Source organism: Channa argus, chromosome 12 (assembly GCF_033026475.1).
Source record: "Channa argus isolate prfri chromosome 12, Channa argus male v1.0, whole genome shotgun sequence".
Classification (NCBI taxonomy): Eukaryota; Metazoa; Chordata; class Actinopteri; order Anabantiformes; family Channidae; genus Channa; species Channa argus.
In genome coordinates, this window is record NC_090208.1 from 27,573,064 (window position 1) to 27,594,715 (window position 21,652).

General features: G+C 39.2%; 1 protein-coding gene across 1 annotated transcript; it reads left to right on the forward strand.

Annotated features, from left to right (window-relative positions):
* The first annotated feature begins 365 nt into the window (after window positions 1-365).
* On the forward strand, window positions 366-21,175 carry ap1s1 (adaptor related protein complex 1 subunit sigma 1). Its single transcript, XM_067523584.1, has 5 exons — window positions 366-511; window positions 7,177-7,355; window positions 12,088-12,196; window positions 12,298-12,435; window positions 20,665-21,175. The coding sequence occupies exons 1-5, from the start codon at window positions 509-511 to the stop codon at window positions 20,710-20,712; spliced, it is 477 nt and encodes a 158-aa protein (XP_067379685.1). The 5' UTR covers window positions 366-508; the 3' UTR covers window positions 20,713-21,175.
* The last annotated feature ends 477 nt before the right edge of the window (window positions 21,176-21,652 follow it).

The following is a 21,652-nucleotide window of genomic DNA, read 5'->3' on the forward strand; positions in this document are numbered from 1 at the left end:
AATGATTTATACATAACAATCACAGAGTTTTGCACATTTTAGTCTATAATACCCCAGTTTTATGAAAATAAATAACTTTTTATGATAAGGAATTTGTAGTTTTATTAAGAAAACTCAGACAGCCGGGTCAACATCATCAGCTGTGGGATTGGTGGACAACCGCTCTGTCTCCTGCGCCACATTCGGCCATGTATAACCAATAGAGGGCAGTAAAGCACCATGTGCATCCCGCTGCCATTAATGCCAGAAGAAGAAGAAGAATGAGGAAGGAGGAAAAGAAGAAGGAGAAAAAGAAGGAAGGCAAGAGAAGAAGAAGTAGTACGTTTTCCGTGTGCGCATGCTCATCGGAGACGGAACTGGTTAGTATAAGGAATGGGGTTCACACTTCAGTTCTGTAGTACTGACACAGATATGGACCTCCAATATTAACTGTGGCCTAAATATACGTTACGTTTTGGGGCCATTTAGAAGTAGATTTTTTTGTAACGCACGAAAAGAAAAAGACAAAATGGTAAGTTATTATGTCTTATTCGTTTAAAATGCAGTATGTACGTGCTAGGCTAATGGTAGTAAGGTGTATCGTTTCAGGAAGTCTCCACCCGCTCTACATTCACCTGGTTTCAGTCACCATTGTTTGAAAGCTAACAGGCCATATAAGAGCATGTGGTGTGAATGGTTCTTTATGACACAGTGTGGAGTTTACAATCAGCGTATGTCCTGTGTAATATAAACTAATAATATTCTCCGTTATGTTGCTATTAAAATGGAACATGACCTTAAATGAATAACAGCGAAGCTTCCTCGACGCTAGTAATAATTATACCTGTCTTTGCCAACAGGAAGGACAGTTGCCAATTTGTAATTGCCTGCCAACCTTTTACTGGGCACTGATGATTACTATTACATATCGAATTAGAATACACAGTAAATATTTTTGTTCAGTAACAATTATTTTTGTCTTGTCTATTTTGTCTTGAAACATTTCAAATTGTACAGTAATAACACAGATGGCCAAAGGTACACGGTAAACAGTGTTGGGTAGTAACAAATTAAATGTAGGTAAACACAAGTAATTCAGTTACTACACAATACATTTTTTTTAATAGGAAAATGTAATTAAATTACAGTCACTAAAGTTTGGTGAATAAAAGGGAGTTGCATCTGAATATATTTTGCGTATGATTTAATATTTATTTTGTTGCTTTGCGTCTTTTCATTATGCACAATTGCTTGTTTGCCATATTTCCTGAGAGTGTGGCTTGGCAAAGCCATTTGGGACAAATATAAGTGCAAGACCATTAAGGGTAGGATTGCTTACAAAGAGCTGCCTCTATGTCGAGATACAGTCATGTACAAAAGTTAGCAACCCTGATTTTAGGAGGTTTTACTATTAGGAAAATACAACATCAGAAAAACAATGTCTCATTCATTAACAAAAATCATGCCAAAAAGAAACGGCTAGAATAAGTACTGCAAATTATCCACCTTTAGCAGCAATAACTTGAAGTAACTGTGATGGAAAATCAAGTATGATTAAATTATTGCATTTCTCTCTTAGCATTTTACCTAGTTACTTTTGAAATGATTTTTAAAACTTTGTCTCACATCCATGTTTTTTCTCGAAGTGTTTGCAGAACTGCTCCAAGGTCAGTTATTGTCTAACAGCAGACTATCCCACACTGTAGTGACCCAGAGTCACTCCATGCTTACAGGTGCTTATCAAAGTGCCGAAAACTGAAAAGTTTTCCATAAAAGGAGAAAAGGGCTGGGGGCACTAACCTGAGGGTGGAAATGTTCTGCCCAGCAACAGAAGGTTATATAACTAATGTGTGATGTATAAAGTTTAGAACTGCATAGACTGGAGAATTGAAACTCTGTTAATTGTCCTTTTACACGACCCAATTTAGACAAATCTTTAGCTGTCAGACAGATCGCCTCACGCTCGTCTTTAAGAATACTCATACAATAGTATTACAATACAAAAGTATTTAGAAGAGTTCATAGTAGACTAAAAGACTGCAAGGTGCCCAGGGCCTGTGGCTGAAAACAGCCCAACTGATTAACCCTCCTCTGTCATGCTTGACAGTGGGTAACAAATTTCGGCTGAAATGCTGTACTTAAATATGCCGCTGGACGTTAAATCTCCACAAATGGTCCCACATGTCCATAGGACCTTGTTCCAGAAGTCTGATGCTTTCTTTAGATGCAGTTTTGTGAACCTCAGTTTGCTCTTCTGTTTTGTTTTTTTTTTGGTTTGTTTGTTTTAGTTTTTTTACACAGAAGAGGCTTCCTCCTGGCAACCATTCCACACAAACTGTATTTGTTCAGTCTTTTAACTGTATCCTAGACTTTAACATTTAATGCGCTCAGGCATGAGATGTAGCTCTTTTCGTTTTCATCAGCATTGTAAGGTTTGACCTTGGGGTAAATGTGCTGGGAAGTCCACTCATGGGAAGATTGGCGACTGTCTTTTATGCTTTACACTTAATAATCTGTAACTGAATAAGCCTTGTTTACTGTAGAACGCTGGGGTCCAAATTGTTTGGAAATGGTTCTATAGCCCTTTCCAGATTGATGTCCAGCAACAATTGCTTCTCTAAGACCATTGTTCATGTCTCTCTTGGCATTGCGTCGGCACTCATGAATGCTCCAGACCAGCAAACTGCCAAAAACCTCAGATTTTAAGAGGTCTGTAGACCTTTTGATGATGCAACTTCTCCTATAAAATCCTATTGAAGCAGTAAGGGGGTGTTTACTATTGCCCACACATTTTTCTCTTTTTGGCTTCATTTTTATTAAATTAATAATGGCATGATTAAAAAATAGGGTATTTGTCTTAGGTTGTATTTATGTTTTTTACCCAAAATAACAGAAATAAAAGAGGGGCTTCTTTTGTTTGACTTTGCATCACATCTTTTCTCCCAACTGAATCCATCTGCGTTGCTAGGCAGCCTGAGTTTGTCATGCCTGATTGTGACTAGCTGGCCAAACCCACGAGTGTGGCTATTTTATCGGTCAAGAATGCATTTAAATGCTGGAAATTAGTGCTGCATTTTTTCATTTGATTGCAGTAGCATGTCAGTGGAGTATTAAGATTGGGTTGCAGAAGGCCACATATTTGAATCCCACCCCACCAGGTGTGGCCCCACCCATCCACCAAGGACCACCTTGGTGCCAGTCCCGAGCCCGGATAAACTGGGAGGGTTGTGGGAGAATGGGCATCTTAATTATTAAATAAATTAAATCATAAATGATTTAATTTATTTATGTATGAGTTTGAACCAGACTAATTATCATGAAATGCAATAATTTAGAAGAAATTGGGAAAACTTGAAATGAAAATGAAATTATTGTTAGAATAACTGAATACTTGACACATTGTCACTGTGAATGAAATCCCTTAAAACAAAAAAGGAGTTTGACTTAGGGTTCAGTCCAAGACAATCAGCACAGCGCTGTACAAATATTGATTGTAAACTGTGTGTTTTTACATATTAACAGCCAATTGACTTTGGCACATCCTGTTGTTCAACAGCTACTTCAAATAGATAACTGAAGGTCCTGAATTAGAATTACAATGTGATTTCTTCAAATGATATGAACATTTAAACCAAGGAGAGAGCAGGGAGGCAGATTTTCTTTCTCTCTCTCTGTCTGTCGCTGTCTCTGTCTGTCTGTCTACGTCATATAAAATACAATTTAAAAACAAATGAGGACACATGGTCAACATAAATGAACATACTCTCTGAAACAGCTATCCTTACTTCAGTGCACTTTGAGTGTTTTTCGTCTCTCAACTGCAAAATGCTACTGCACATCTTTTAACTGCCATCAAAGATATGAGCCGAGATATGAGCCAATTTTATCTTCAATGTACCTGTGCACTTTAGGATCCATTTAAAAGTTTTATTATTTACTTTTAAATGTTTCAATTTGTGCTGCCCTTCTATATTTCTCTGACCTCCTGCATCCATACCCTCCACCACGGTAGCTCACATCAGCTGACCTGCTGGTCCTCAGGTTACCGATAACTAAACATAAGCTCAGACTGAGCTTTTGCGGTCGCACCTCCAAAACTGTGGAATGAGCCATGCACATTAGGCAGGCCTTATCCTTGCCTGTTTTTAAATCCATTCTTAAAGCCCACTTGTTTTTACTGTCCTTTTGTTGCAGTCTGAGTTGTTAACAATAAATAACGAACAGCTCAAATAATGTTGTATTTTATTGGTATTGTATGCTTTTTGTGTTGTTTTCATTCCTGTTCATCTTATTTTTATTTATATTTTTTAACCTGTAAAGAACTTTGGTCAACCTAGTTGTTTTAAGTGCTTAACAAATAATGTTAAAAATTACATTGAGGAGAGAGCTGATGCTTTGGTTGCCAAAAGGCAACAGGCTGGTCTTAGTGAGGTATAGTGTTCTGGGTCTGAAGGTACAAAGATATAGATTACTAAAATGCCAATAATGGTTATATTGTGAATTTAGTCGTAATTTGTTGCAGTATAGAATACCCTATAATAAATAAAGTCAAAAGATTACATAATATTTAGTGGAATACATGTATTTTACTTTTAATCAAATGTATGTGTTCAGTATTGTAAAATTAAAAATTAGGCATCTTTAATTATGATACACAAATTTATTCATGTAATATAGTCTTTTACTTTGCTATTAGGCCATATGGATATGTCTTTATATTTAAACAACTTCAAATTAAAGTTCACCTAAGGACACCCATGTCTTTAATGCTTGCACAGTAAATATGTTGCAAAATATTTATGTTGATGAGTTGAGTCTGTTGAAAAGGTTGTGTCTTTACCACAGTTTGAAGGCTATATGTCAGATAATCGGATCTGTAACGATCGAATGGTGTAGGCAGCCATTCCAGAAGAAGAGAAGATGGTAGAAATAAAAGACCTAGATTTGGGTCAAAATGCACTTGTGAATGGAAAGGGTATTAGGTGTGCAATGGTGCATTCAGTCAGATCAATTCAAGTTCAAAGCTGTTATCCAAAGCAAGCCCCCCACCAGAAGAGGGATCCTATCCATTCTGAAATCAGTGTATGATCCATTGGGGATACTTGTACCTGTGAATTTATATGCCAAGAAAATTGGTCTAATAGATTTGCAGGATAGATTGGGATGGGATGAAACTGTGCCTAAACATCTTGCCTAAAGGTGGTTCCATTGGGTACAAAGTCTAGAGAAGTTCGTTGACTTTGGAATTGACAGATTTTTTAAGCCAGGAAACTTTGGTCAGGCTGTGTTCGCTGAATTGCATCATTTTGCAGACGCTAGCGAGGAGGGCTATGGGACAGTAACATACTTAGTCCAGCGGAATACCAGTAAACAAGTGTACAGTGGTTTTGTGTTTGGAAAGGCAAGAGTTTTCCCCCTAAATCCAATGACCATCCTTTGCTTGGAGCTCACTGCAGCAACCTTGGCAGTATGTGTAGATAGAATGCTAAGGAAGGAGTTGCAGCCACCACTGGAGGACTCCATATATTAGACTGAGAGTACAGCAGTGCTAAAATACATTAGCAATGAGACAAGAAGGTTTTACACATTTGTAGCTAATAGGATGTCAGATTCAGCAGACCTAAACAGTTCAATTAGTTCAATTCCCAGCCCCTGCAACATGTCGAAGTGTCCTTCAGTAAGACACCGATTCCCAACTTGGTTTGTCCTAGTGAGTGCAGCCCAGCTGCTATATTGTTGTTGCATACAGTTATATTGTTATCTTGGGTTCAACAAAGATCAATTACATAAATATATATTTATTGGATAAAGAAAAATCATTTGCAAGCATTATGATTAAAAATGATTGTTTTTACTGTACAATATACTATGTGCTATAGCAGAAATAGTACAAACACAACTGTTTTAAAAACAACTACTGACCAATGTAGTAGCTTTTAAGGTCTCAAGCTATCCAGCCACTGTCTTTGTGGTTTGTTGTTCAGACGTACTTCAGATATAAGTAGTCTGCACTTTTTTCTACCTATTCATACTCATAGGACTTTATACTGCTTCTCATTCACCCATTTGCACTGACAATCACACACACACTCACACACTGATAGGAAGCTGCTATGCAGCTGGACAAAACTCACTAAGTTGGAGTTCAGTGTATTGCTAAAGGACACTTTGACATGTGACCAAAGGAGCCAAGGGAACAAACCCGCAACTGGGGGGTTGGTGGACGACTGCTCTACTTTCCTGCCCCACAGCTGCCCCTGGTTTTCTGTGTAATACTGAACATCTGACCAGAATGAAAACTACAAGATGGTGCTCTTATTGTGTTAGCTGCGTGGTGTATGCATTGGTTCCTGTTTTCATTCTTTTCCTTGCTTTAAACCTGGGGTGACTAATGCGTCGATCGCGATGTACCGGTTGATCGCAAAGGTAGTTTGGGTAGATCGCATTGAATTAACAAAGTAGATGTCAGCCGGTCATCCCTCCTCACTATGAAATTTTCACTTGATTGATGTACAAATTAATTGCAAAACTGTAGCAAGCTAGCGAGATTGCCTCCAATTTATTTCTTTTACACTTAAGAAAGAGTATAAGAATGAGTGGGGAGCTGGACAAAGGAGTCAAAAACGTGCCACTTCCAAATGGAGTGGGAAGTGGATTTTTTTTTTTTTTTTTTTTTTCATTTTTGAAATGCGTTTGCCTCATCTGCCATTCTGTCAGCGCTATAGCAATGGGTGACTGTGGCGCAGGAAGGTAGAGTGGTTGGTTGTCCACCAATATCCGAGTTGCTGGTTTAATCCCCACCTCCTCCAGTCAGATGTCAAGGTGTCCTTGAGCAACTTAGTTGCTCCTGGCCAGCTGCATATCAGCGGAGTGTGTGTGTGATTGTGAGTGTGAATGGGTGAATAGGAAGCAGTGTAAAGCGCTTTGAATGCCAATAGGTAGAAAAGCGCTACATAAGTGCAGACCATTTATAGTGAAAAAGGGAAATGTGGAGCGGCATTGGGTATATTATAGTTATGCAAGCTACACCAACATATATTGTGCATATAAAGAATTCTCAGTATATTCATAAATAAATATGTTTTGTATTTTTATAGTAGGTATAAAACTTTTGACTTGGTCATTTTATAAGTAGCTCAAAAGCCAAAAAAGTGTGGGCACATGTTTCAAACCAATTTCATTCCTGCCTTTGTGTAGATGCGTTTCATGCTGCTGTTCAGCCGACAGGGCAAACTACGACTGCAGAAGTGGTACACAGCCACAGCTGAGCGTGACAAGAAGAAGATGGTGAGAGAGCTGATGCAGATAGTGCTGGCCCGCAAACCAAAGATGTGCAGCTTCCTAGAATGGAGGGATCTCAAGATTGTCTATAAAAGGTAAAAACATTTGTTCATTAACTGGCATTAGATTGTTGCAACAGTTACACTGCAGAATGTGATGTCAGGTTCTTTACTAATTGATAAAAAGGATACCTTCTTATATTTATGCAAAGCCTACAAGACAAGTCTGTCCACATAATTCATTTTTTCCTCTACATTCATTAAACACCAGCGCACCACCCCTGCTAAATGGACATGTGCCATACATTAACTGTAACATTACATTTACTGTACTGTTTAAATAAATGGTAAATGGTTTGAGGTTAGGGTTTAGGCTCATAGGGTGCTGGAGCCTATCCTGGTTGTCATGGGGGGAGAGGGCGAGAGGTAGGTTGCACCTTGAACAAGTCGTGTGTTTGTGTGGCCTATGGTTAGATGGATGCATAGACCTGAAAGTGGATGCATGTACTTTTTGCTGCTAAACAAAGCCCATTCATAACCAAATTTTAATTATATTGTTTGAATCTTAGATATTAGACCACCCATGGTTTAATAATACCCACATAGCACATTCCAGTCCAGTTTTTTGTTCAGATGAACACAGGTATTTTTTTTACACTATTTTAATGTCCTTACCCTGGATGTTCACCAGTTTCTTAGTTTTTCTCACATTGCTCTATAGGTTTTTCTGCTGTCACCAGTCTACAAATGCCCATATCAGTCCTCAGTATTCTGTCACCTTCCTCTGTAAATATCCTGATGTTTCCAAAGTCATCAGAGAACCTTTGTAGATGAAAGGTGTATGAGCTCTTCATAAAGAACTCTGAGGGTGAAGTGGAATGGCACCAGAACTTACTTGATTTACAGTCACAAGCTCTCACGTACTGTGCGGTATGTTTGCAGAACCCTGCTGGTGGATTTCTTTCAGAAATGCAGTGTGTTTCATTTTGAAGCAGGCTCATATAATCCAACTGCAAAGGCAAAATTATTTTGTAGGGGACATTTGATATTTGGATTATAGACCAAGCAACATGTCTCTTAGAATGAAGGAAGTGATACAGACCTGCAGAGAGAATTATATCACAGTAGTGATGGCGAACTGGCAAACTGTGGTGCTTTAATGCCAGAGTTGCGAGTTTGACTCCAGTGCTCAATGAGGTAGACATAACCAACGATAAGTCAGCTTTGAAGTATTTTCATTATTTCTGTCATAAGAGTGACGAACTGGTTTAGCAGAGACCAACACTTTTAATGGCTTCATCTGTACTGTGGTCCATTGGGGAGGTAGTCCAGTATGCAGAATGAAAGTAGTAGGGCTGGTAGTGAGGGAAACCTGCAAGGTTCTAACCAGTGGCCAGGAGTGACAATTGCCATCATGATTCCAGCTAAAAATGTGATCATTATTGAACAGTTTTTTAGCTAATTAATAATAAATATTGCTTAAGTGTTACATTTTCTTTGGAGATTTTGTTTCACAGCACTGTTCTGATATTTTTAATTTGAGTGTAGCACCATATATGTTTTCATTGGGTTTGAAATTAGTGATGAATTGATTTCCACTTAACTAAGCAGGAGATTTTTAAATCTCTAATAACTGTATCTTGACAACTGCCTTACTTACTGAGCTACAGCCGCCCCTGTAGTGTAGTATGTGGATTGAACAACATAACAGCACAGCCTACTTGGCTCAGTACTTTAAGCAGAATGCAGAGATGGGGGGGGGCTATGAGCTTGTGTTTGGGAAGATGTGGGTGTGTTTTGAGCTCAGATTTCCTGCAGTGGTGGCTAAAGTGAGGGAACAGTACACTACACACAGTAGAGCTACTGTATAAATCTATTAATTGATCAACAGTTTAAAAGGTTATAATTGGAAGTACTTGCATGTGAATTCCATAATACTGAAATAACATATTGGAATTATGAGCTAATAAAATGTACAGTTGGGTGCAAAAGTTTGCATCTCCTTATTTTTAAAGTGTAAAAAGTTATTTATCGATATAATATTTAATACAAAATTACGTAGTGAAAAGGTCCCTTAAAATACAACCCCAATACCAAAAAGGTCATTTTGAATTTGATGTCAGCAACACATGTCCAAAAATTAGCATCCACTCTTCTTTCAAAAACTGTCTATAAATGTCTGGGAAGTCCTTGGCGTTTGTTGGTGGATTTTGTTTTATGATGCACCAAATGTTTTCTATTGGTAAAAGGTCTGGACTACAAGCAGGCCAATTCAGCACCGGGACTCTACTCTTGCAAAGCCAAGCTGTTGTGATGGACTCAGTATGTGGTTTAGCATTGTCTTGCTAAAATATGCAAGGCCTTCCCTGAAAATGGGTGTACATGGGAGAATATGTTGCTCTAAAACTTTGTAAAATGTACTTTTCAGCATTGATGGTGGCTTTCCAGATGAGTAAGCTGGTCCCGCCATAGGCACTTATGCACCCCCATACCATCAGAGATGCTGAACTGTAAAAGCTAAATGGTCCCTCTTTTCTTTTTAGTCTGCAGGACAAGGCGTCCCTAGTCTCCATTAATCTGACCAAAGAACAATTTTACATTTTGCCTCAGACCATTTTAAACGAGCTTTGGCCCAGCTAACATGGTTTCTGGATTTTGTTCACTTATGGCTTCTTAATTGCGTGATGCAGCTTTAACTTACATTTTTGGATTTCACAGCGAATTGTGTTTAGTCATTTCTGGAGGTGTTCCTGAGCCCAAGGGGTGATTTCCAATAAAGAATAATGCCCGTTTTCAAGTCCAGCCTTCGGGCGCAAAGATCACGCGCATCCAGTTTTGACCTTCGGCCTTGTCGCTTGACTCATAGAGATTCCTCCTGATTCTCAGAGTCTTTTGATGATATATTATATTGTAGATGTTAGAAGTCTTTGCTATTTTACATTGAGGAACATTGGGCAGTGGGAAGGTCAGCCCATTCCCATCCCCAGCCATGCAGTGCCAATGCCAAGCCTGGTAGAAATTGGGGAGGGTTGCGTCAAAGAGGGCATCCGGCCTCATCAACATGCTGACAGATGATCCGCTGTGGCGACCCTGAACTCACAGGATAACCCAAAAGGACAAAAACAAAACAAAACAAAAACGTTTCACAATTATATGATTCAGATTGGCACAGTTTGGTGAACTTCTGCCATCCTTACATTCAAGAGAATCAGATACTGTATGCACTTTTAACGGTGCTGGAGTTGGGGAATTTGGGTGTACAGAACACTCAGATATGTGCCCAGGGTGAGTCTGGGTGAAAACCACTGACCCTACTATTAATAGGTGGCCACTAGGTGGTTTAGGAACTTTTGGGGCAGTGCCTGTAGTGATAATTATTGTTGTTTGGTGAGATACCTCTATCTGGTGCTGTTTTGTTTTTTGCTTGCTACAAACAAACAGTAACTACCCTATAGAAAATGTCTGTGAAGGTTCTCAGTAATCCAGGTTTTGTTACACGAAGGTTGAGTGAATGAAAACATTGGAAACTCTGCCAACATTATTAAGACTTTATCCTTCAAGCCCCCAGTGCAATGACCGTATTACGTGTGTGACCTTGTATGTGCAGCACACTGTCTGTCCCAAATCATCGGAAGGATTAAAAGTGAGGAAGTGGGCCTGTTGATAACATTTCTATCACTGAACTGCCGCTGTAGTCAAATGATGGAACCGTTTTTTTATTAGTTGCATGGCTTGTGATGTGCTGTAAACAAAAAACAATTAGAAGTAGGTATTTAATGTCTGTCAAAATTGTGTGATAATAAGTTAATGCTGCATTGTGTAGTTTTTATATTCATGGGCTCAGGTCCTTAGGTTCCCTTTCCTATTACGCAAGCGCAGAACGTGCAGCTCTACATGCTTGTCGCTTCTTGTCTAGGTGCTACACACAAGAACAAAGAAAGGCGCCTCACTTCTAAGAAATGCCTGAGGTAGCCTTCCAAAACTTGCATTTGAGTCTATGATTACTACAACTAAAGGAAGATGATACTAAAGTGAAGCAGTATAACTCAGGGTGAATGTAAACCAAGACCGTAAAAGGGTAAATGGTCTACACTTATATAGTTTCTACATATTGCCACTCAAAGTGCTTTACGCTGCTTCTTAACCCATTCACACTCACAATCACACACTCTCACACCGATGAATGGAGCTGGTATGCAGCTACCCAACACTCACATCGAATCAACAACTGCACAATTGGATGATCACCTTCCGTCACCCCAAAACAGTGGAAACTAGTTAGTTAAACAAACAAACAAAAAGACAATTACTAGACCTCACTTACTAATTTGAAAAAATTAGAAAAAAAATTTATGGAACATGTACACCAAAATGTATAGAAATGTTTAAGGGAGTTTAGAGGCTGAGGATAATACAGGGGCTGCTGCCAGAAAACCTGACTTTCCAAACTTGAGGGAATGCAAAATGGAGCTGCCAGCATTGCCCCCGGCACACAGATCCACACAAAGAGCAATAATTTTTACTCAAAAACGCTTAAACAAAATACAACAACAACAACAAAAAAAAAACAATTAAATGACATCAGAGTCATTGTGATGTGTTCTAGCACCACTTGTTGACCCAGATGAAAGCCAATGTGAAGCTCCAGTTGGTCTTTGTCAGCACTAGTTGTTTGACATTGGCTGTGTGTCATTACATTAATGTTTTGACTTTGTATTAAATGGGCTCCACTTTTGTTTTCAGCTCTGCTGTGGAAAAAGAGGTCATGTAACAGTTTTTTCTTTTTTTCTTTCTCTGTCTTTGTTGGTGTGATTGTGTGTTCATCCAGGTATGCCAGCCTGTATTTCTGTTGTGCAATCGAAGAACAGGACAATGAGCTGATCACACTGGAAGTCATCCACCGCTTTGTAGAACTCCTGGATAAATACTTTGGCAGTGTAAGTCATAGATCTCTTCTCTGTTACAGAGTTAAGGCCACTCCTGAACAACTGAAAAATGTATCCACTGTAGAAAGTTTTGACTGTGTGTGTTTTTCCAGGTGTGTGAGCTGGACATCATATTTAACTTTGAGAAGGCCTACTTCATTCTAGATGAGTTCCTGATGGGAGGAGAAATTCAGGACACGTCTAAGAAGAGTGTTCTAAAGGCTATTGAACAATCTGACCTACTGCAGGAGGTAACCTGGGCTCCAAACTTTCACCCACTTATCCTCCAAGTAGGGTTACTGCAGGGTTTACTGCATATGGGATACATTTAGGGGTTGTATGAAAAGGAAATTTTGTAAATTTGCATCCGTCAGGTGCACTTTGAGAGCATAATGAGAAACTGTTTTTTATTTTGTGCTAGACAAATTGTATCATGAATACAGTGGTTTTATAGATAACAGCCCATCCCTATTTGCAGCTGTCCAGTGCCGGTCCCAAGCCCGGTAGAAATTGGGGAGGGTTGCGTCAAGAAAGGCATCCAACCCTGAACACATGGGATAAGCTGAAAGGACAAAAAAACAAACTGTGGTTTTATAGATGTGAATTAGCAAATCAGTCTATAGGCTTAAATTTGTTGGTAGTCCTTCTCATCATTCATATTAATTGTGATGCACCTCCAGAGGATCATTTGCTCTGCATCTGCTACACCCCACCTCACTTCCAGCAGTAAAGACAATCAGTAGAAACAGTCAGTACTGCACAATGCACTTGGTGTTGGTAAGTTGTTGTTTTTTTAAACCAAATTAAAAATAATGTCACACTTACCAGCAACGAGGTGATAAATAATTAAATGATTATGTTATAAACCTACATGTACAACCTAGTTTTTCACACATTATCTTTATAGTTTTTTTGATCAGCTGTTTAATGAACACCTCAATCCTGTGGATTTCAGTCTAAATTCCACTCTAATGTTGCAACATCATATTACGGCAGTATTTGCATCGTGAGACATTTCAGAAATAAATTTGAAAGATAGTTGAAGAGAAATGTCTGGGCGCATGGGATTAATGAGCCTGATAATCTTAACCTCCCCTGTATTACAGGCAGTATATCAAGTTCTAACAAAGGTGACTGAGATGTATTAGTGTGTGTGGTTGGGGCAACTCATTGTTAGTTGCACATGATAAAGATAAACAGATTGGGAGGTCCTGCATAACAAGAACAGGACTTCTGAAATCAAAAGCTGTACAATAACATGTTACGCAACATGTATGCTGCTGCAGAGAACTAGGAAAAGCTTACTTTTTTACATTCATTAGATAAAGAAACCCACACCTGCCTGAGTAACTATCTTTGATGTGTGACAGATTCATTCAACACTTAAAGCAATGCAGGGATATTCACTTTTAAAAAGATTTTGAGTGAGGCTCCCCGTAGTAATGAGTCAAATAAAAGCAACAATTTTGGTTGATCAGTATATTTCGTAACATTCTAGTGAAAAGTAAGAGCACGGGAGGACAGCTGAGAGCAGAAAGGAATGAGTCCAAGCTTTATGTTTGGACTAGCTTAATTTGTAACTATAATTCTAGGAACAAATAAGAAAGGAAAAACTTTGAAGACACTGGTAAATCAGGCCCATTACAGTGTTTTATTTATCCTCTTGTTTACATTTATATTTAGTCATTTAGCAGACAATTAGTATTTTGACAAAATTGGGTCATTTTGGTCAATGAATTTGATTTGTTACTTTTTGTCAAACACTAGAAAATTCTAGTCAAATTTTTAGCATTTTTATTAATTTTTTTGTGTAAAAAACCACATAACTGCCACCTATTTGTTGAAACCCAGCGATTGCTGGTCATCTAATATAAAATCTAATATTGAGAATTAGGGGTGGCGTGACATGATGACTTAATCGATTTCATAAATTTGTTGATTTGAAGGAGGGTTTGAAATTAACAGGTACCCGTTGTCCCGGGGACGGTAAATACTGCACCTTGGACACAAAAAAATAGAATAAAATAAAATAAAAATTTGGGACAATAAAGAAAATTACTTAACAGCGTCCACGTTTAGTTGTAAAGAAGTTTGAAAATATACATACTTGTGTTCTGAAATCACAAGATATGAATTCTTCAAGACACCACTGAGATTTGCAAATAAGTCAATAAACTTCTGAAGCAGCTTCATATCTCCGAGTATGAGCGAAGGCGGAGCTCAGCCAAGTTTCCCCGTCAAAGTTGGTCCTTAACTTGACCAGACATAGTCAGTGCTTGTTTGGGTACCAGCGTAAAACGCTCCTCAAATTAATGATTAAATTACCAAAACACTTGTTAAACGGTCATAAACATGCAGAAGAGCGATAATTTCAGCTCTGCCCAAAGTTCCCCAACCAACACATCCATGTATTCACTACAATAAGCTTATCACTAACTGCTACAGACTTGTTAGCTTACATACAGCTAAAGCTGTAAGTTTTGTGAAGCTGTGTGGGTTGAGCTTTCTAAAATCTGTACGGAAACTGTCTGAACCAGATCAGATTTTCTAGCCAAGGGTCAACTCCAAGAACTCAGCGATACCATGCACCAACAAATATTGAACTTTTTATTGTATTCATTGTTATTTATTTTGATTTACTCTGTATGGATATTTAATAGGATGAACATTGCCCACATTAATGGCATGTTGTAAAACATGAGTTTGGGATGGCACATCAGAAAACGGAGAATGGTATGAGTTAAAGAAACTAAATTCCCACAATGGACTGCAGAAGTACAAACAATACCTTGCAGCCTGGATTGAATTGCCTGTTTTTAGCATTCTTGCCAAACCAATTATTCATTTTCTTATGGGTGGCAGAAAGACTTTGTTTTGCCAATTCACAAGCCTGATAGTCTCAAACGAAAAAAACTGACATAGTCGAGTAGCATCTGTGGCTCATTATCTGTTGGCCACTTCTAAAGCATGTTTTTAAGGGTCTTATTGTAAGTTTCCAGCTGGACTTCACTCTCCAGAAATTAGACCCCTGATCAGTCTACAGAACTTTTGGAGAAGCCAACCAGATCAGACAAATTTGGCAAATCGTTTAAAACTGCCGGAGCAGTAATTTCATACAGGGATCTTGTTACCAAAAACTTGACCAGTTTTGGTGCATGGGAACGGACCAACACAGTCCACTAAGACATGATCCAATGGTTTGTCAATGGCTGTAATGGGATTTAATGGATATGGTGGAATTGTTTGATTTGTTTTGCCTGACTTTTGACATACAGTGCCTTGCAAAAATATACATACCCCTTGAAATTTTCCAAGTTTGTCATCTTGCAACCACAAATGTAAATGTATCTTATTGGGATGTCATGTGACAGACTAACACAGAGTGGTACATAACTGTGAAGTGAAAGGAAAATGATAAATGGCTTTCAAAATTGTATGTATTCAGCCCCCGTGAGTCAATACTAAGATTGCCCTATATTTGGCTCCTTCCATTTTCCCATCAACTCTGACCAACTTTCCTGTCCATGCTAATGAAAAGCATCCCCACAAGTTACCGGAGTTACCATGGGCCTCTTGGCTGCTTCTCTGATTAATCCTCTCCTTGCCCGGCCTGTAAGTTAAGGTGGACGGCCTTGTCTTAGTAGGTTTACGGTTTTACTTTGGGATATTTTTTATAACCTAACCCTGCTGTTTGTTTACTAAGGCTCTCTAAGAAACCTGCGAGGGCTTCACAGAAAAGGTGTATTCATACTGAGATTATATTACACACAGGTGGACTCAGACTTTTGAAGGTAATTGGATTCAGTGTATTTTAGTTAGTGGTATGGGCTGAATACAAATGCACACCACAGGAAAACCACCAAACTAGGACAGGAGATATACTCAACAAGTAAGTGCTGTTTGAAATTTGTTTGTTGGTTTCAGAGGAAGCTGAGTTTCTGTCATTTCTCTTGAGTCTGTTGATTCAGTCTGTTTTAAAAGTGTTAAAAACTATAGGTAGAAATTTTAGCTCTTCTGGTGAAGTGGATATTTGGTCTGTTATTGGTGGTAGTTTCAGCTTAGTAATCACCGAGCTTTCAAACCTTTGACTTAACAAAGACACACAAATTAGTTTGGTTGCAACGAGGGGGTGGTTTTAGCTATAGACCATATATATGGCACCTGTTGGGTTGGTCAGCCATAGCGTTCTGGCCTAATGTGAAGAAGGCCTGGGTAAAGACCAGCGAGTCCACCTCCATAAGTCCCCCGAGCGAGGACATCAAAACATTTCCATCTTCTGTTTCTTAACTTTGCTTCACATTAACCCTTTCTACTCCGGAAAGCTTTTTTCTTTGTTATACCATGTGTTTTCAGCAAGTCCCAGTTCTCCTCCGCAGACGCAGGACATGGTGTCCTACTAGAAGATGTCATGTTTCCCACCTGCAGACTCTCACCTGGACCACTTTGTGTCCGGCCTCTTTTTCTCTTGCCCTGTGTAACTGCCAGTCTGCGTGAACAAGGCCAACTATGTTCCAGCTTTTGCTACACAGTCAGCTGTTCACCTACTTGAACTTACAGAAACCTGGATCTCGCTACAGAACACGGCCACCCCAGCTGCACACTAGAAATTTTGGAACTGGACTTCTCATCAATGACACCTGGAAGTTTTCCCAGACAGCACCCCTCAACAATCTGTCATCTCTGGAATATTATGCCATTAGGATAACAGCACCGATTACATACCATGTGATGTTTTCCACTTTCAAATCACTCACTTAGGGGCGACTGTGGCTTATTTGCTCCCAATGAGCGATGGCTCATGTGTGATTGAGTGCGAATGGGTGAAAAAGAAGCAGTGTAAAGCACTTTAAGTGCCAATAGGTAGAAAAGCGCTGTATAAGTGCAGACCATTTGCCATTTCACCAAGACAGAAGTCTTGCCAGCCAGACCTTCGACGCAACACAGCATCAGCATCAGCATCAATATTGGATCTACAGTGATTGTCGCGACTAATTCGGCCAGAAATCTGTAGGTCATCATCAATGACCAACTGAGCTTCAAGGACCACATCTCCTCAGTGTCTAGGGTCTCAATCTCAGATTTACCCTCTACAACATCAGAAATATCAGACCCTACCTCACGGAATATACAACCCAACTCACAGGCGCTGGTCATATCTCGTCTTGATTACTGCAATGCTGTATGTATTCTGGGGTTACTGGTATCAACAATCAAACTCTTGCAGATGATCCAAAATGCGGCAGCATGCCTCATTTTTAACGAGCCAAAAAGGATACATGTACCCACCACTCCTCAGAAGCTTCCTGTAGCTGCTTGCATAAGGTTCAAAGCTCTGTCTCTTGCTTACAGGGTGATCACCTCAACAGCTCTTGGTCACCTCAACTCCCTCATTCAGGTCTACAATCCTTTCCATCGCTGCCAACGAACGACGTCTGGTGGTCCCAGCACCGCACAGAAGACACCAAGCCAAACTCTTCAGCGCAATGATCCCACGATGGTTGACCAAGCTACAAAACTCTGCACGCTCAGCAAACTCATTCCCAATATTTAAAAAACTGCTGAAAACAGAACTCTTCCGCATCTTCCTATACACTTAATTCTATTCTGTCTTTCTTGCACGTGGATCTTACGCTTTTCTTATAGGTCTTCGCATTGATGTTTTCTCCTTCACTTATACCTCACTTGTAAGTCGCTTTGGATAAAAGCGTATGCTAAATGTCTGACCACACTTTTCAGATATTTATTTGTAATAACTACTGAAAACCATTTTTTCTTTTTCTTTCACTTCACAATTATGTACCACTTTGTGTTGGTGTTTCGCATAAAATACATGCAAGGTATAAGGTGACAGGTTCTGCAGTATTGTTTCACATCATGTTTTTAACCAGGCCACAAAAAAATTCAAAATGGTTTTATTAACCCCCAGATGTCATGGGCAAGGCTAAGAATTTCAAAGCAAAAATTCTGTGGAATTACAATTTGACTTGCCGCACTCCAATCATCACCTGAGGATGCAAGTGGGGGTGTCCATTTACGCATGAGATGATGTTTATGCAAAAGTAGCTAAACAACCAAAATATTAACTCCAGCCAAATAAATTCCCAAAGGCACAGTTAGTCCTGTAATTGGAAAAGCAGCACAAGCTGCTCCACATCACCAGACACAAGCTCCGATTTCAGCTTAATAAGCAAAGGTACATCAACAAAGTTTATTCCAAAACCTTGCACCAACTTAATGGAATTTAAGGAAGTTTTTTTTAGACGAGCAACCCAGTATCAAGAATAATAGACCTGGACTCTCTAAAAATCTACATGGAAGATTGTGTTGAGAGGGTAGTATCTGTCTTTTGTGACAAAACTGGACTTAATAAAGGAATATGGGCAGGATCGTTCAACTCCATGGGCAAAGCAGATATCTGCATTTCTTAAACTTCATCCAGTTTCAATTTAATTAGGGAGATATTGAGTCGACGTGGTGACTTTGCTGTTGTAGATATGGATAATTCATTTACACTCAGTTGAAAGTTTATTTAGCTCAAACTAAGTCAGTCTAATCCAACAGTCCTGCAGTAAATCCTTCATGATGGTGATAATGTTCAGTTTGTTTAAACTAAATAAAAAGGAGAATGGAGAAATGATTGCTCCATCACATGCATCAAAGTACTCCACCGGGTGGCTGGCCAGTAAAGGCCTTAAAGATGAAAAACTAGTGACACGGCCCCCTACTTCACCTTACTTTTGGGCCCTTCTTAAGCAGGAAATTTACAGTAAAGGTAAACCGTTCCTCTCTGAACTGTGTCTGGGAGGGTGTGGTTACAGCTGCACAAAAACTTTATTCTGACCAGATCAAGAATACTGAATACTGAATTTGTGGTTTTCATTAGTTGTTAGTTATAATTATCAAAATTAAAAGAAACACTTGAAATATATCAGTCTGTGTGGAATGAATGGATACATTATACAAGTAACACTTCTTGAATGGAATTAGTGAAATACAACAAATTTGTGAAGATATTCTTCACATTCTTTATATATATATATATATATATATATATATATATATATATATATATATATATATATATATATATATATATATATATATATATACACACACACACACACACACACACACACACACACACACACACACACACACACACACACACACACACACACACACACACACACACACACACACACACACGTCGTTAGCACAGAATTGGCACCTCCTAGCTACAGATGCAGATGATTCTGTACGTCTTGCCCTGTAGCTAACTGCTGCCTTTGACACAGTGGATCAGACTAATTTTGATTTCTTGATTGCAGCAATGGGTAGGCATTAGTGGCACTTCCCTGGAGTGGAGTTATGCTTTCGTCTATCTGCTACATTCTTAGAAAGCAGAATTGTCCTTTCCACTGTTATGTGGACACACACCCAGATATACAGCATGTGCCACTGTAACAGAAGGATGGATAATCCATAAGCTCACTTACCAGAGTGTCTTGAGGAATTAAGAGGAGGCATTATTTCCTCTATTTTAATGAAAAAAGACCAAGATTATTGTCTTTGCTCCAAGCACCAGCAGTGGGCCCTCTCTTGTAGACCTAGGCGCTTTGACACAATATGTTAATCTCACGAATTTGGATGTAAATGTGGACAGTGGTTTTAGCTTAGATGCAGGTTAGTGCGTTGTAAAAGTCTTTTATCCTCCAAGTCACAACTTGGCTAAATTACTGTAAGTCTCTGTATTTTGGTGTCTCTAACTTGTCCCTGTCCTGTCTTCAGCTGGTACAAAATGCAGCTGCTCGTTTGTTAACTGGAACAGCGAAGAGAGAGCACATTACCCCGATTTTAGCCTCGCTGCAGAGTTTATTTTAAAATTCTTTTATTTGTTTTTAAATTCTTAAATGGTCTTGCCTCGGCCTACCTCTCTGAGCTGCTATATGTGCACTCCCCCCAGTCACTCAGGTCAGCTGACCAACTGCTCCTGCATATTCAGAAGCTCAAGGGAGATGGGGCATTTGCTGTTGCAGGCTCAAATTTGTGGAAGCACTGCCTTTGCAAGTTAAACAGGGCTCTTCCCTGTCTATTTTTGAATCAAAGTTAAAAACACACTTTTTCTCCCTGGCTTTTGACCCAGTATGAGTAGCTGATTGTGCTATTTTATTGTATTTTATTCTTTTATACTTTTTATTTATATTATTTTTTTTGCATTGCTATTGTTGTTTAGCACTTTGGCTTTTGACCTAGCATAAGTAGTTGATTGGCTTGGCTTGGATGTCAGGAGCGATGCTGATTATTTGTGTCTACCTTGTGTGCACATTTTAAATTAAGAAATGCAAAATTACTAGCAAGCTCCCTTTAGAAGCTCTGTTGTGCCTTACATGTGAGGCATTTAGGAAAATTGCAGAGTCTGTTTTTTTCCTGTTTTCAAATTTGGGTTCTCCATTTTGACATATATTTGTTTCCCTTTGCAGGAGGATGAGTCACCCAGGAGTGTTTTGGAGGAGATGGGCTTGGCATAATACACATCTGCATTTTGAGAGACTATAGATACTAAGGCAGAGCCTGGATGAGAGGGGAAAGAACAGAATCTGGAACTGGACATGCTTAGACTGAATTATTGGTTCTGTGTATTTGTGGCTCTGGGGACTAATATAACATGTTTAACTGAAAATCAATCAACTGGACAGTCAATTAAGAATGAAGGATCCTGGACAGACCTGTGTGTGCTTGTGTGTGGGTTCATGCGAGTGTGTGCGCACACACATGCACACAGGTTCATTTTCTTGTGTGTGTGTGTGTGTGTGTGTGTGTGTGTGTGCACATGTGCTTGTTTGTTAGTGTGTGTGATCTAAGTGTGGGGTACAGGAAATGGTGTACACAGAAAATTGTGTGTATGGGTGTGTTGTTTGTTTAAATTTTAAAGGGTTGAGATGTTCAGTTTTGTTATCAGTGGATACTAACAGTAAAGTCAAGGTACGGCAGGTTTGAAGTTTGTCTGAATCTTTGATTCAAAGAGCTGGTTAAACAGTCATATGTTGTGAATGTTTGTCAGGCATTGCATGTGGACTTCATGAAAAGACCAAAATCAGGAATGTGTCTTTAGTTTCTGGCTTCCTTACCCTGTTTGCTGCTTTTAAATGGTAAATTTTCTGCACTTATATAGCGTTTTTTTTAACTATTGCCACTCAAAACACTTTACACTGCTACTTATTCACCCATTCACACTCACAATCACACACACACTCATACACCGATGGGGGAGCTGCCATGCAGCTGGCCAACACTCACCGGGAGCAACTAAGTTGGGGTTCAGTGTCTTGCTCAAGGACACTTCGACATGTGACCAGAGGAGCCGGGGATTGAACCTGCAACTGTGAGATTGGTGGACAACCGCTCTACCTTCCTGTGCCACAGTCGCCCCTTTTAGCTCCAAGCTTATTTATTTCTAACATTTAATTG

Coding starts and splice junctions, on each gene's coding strand:
- ap1s1 (XM_067523584.1), top strand. Junction 7,356..12,087: donor CTCAAGATTGTCTATAAAAG/GTAAAAACATTT, acceptor GTGTTCATCCAG/GTATGCCAGCCTGTATTTCT. Junction 12,436..20,664: donor AATCTGACCTACTGCAGGAG/GTAACCTGGGCT, acceptor TTCCCTTTGCAG/GAGGATGAGTCACCCAGGAG.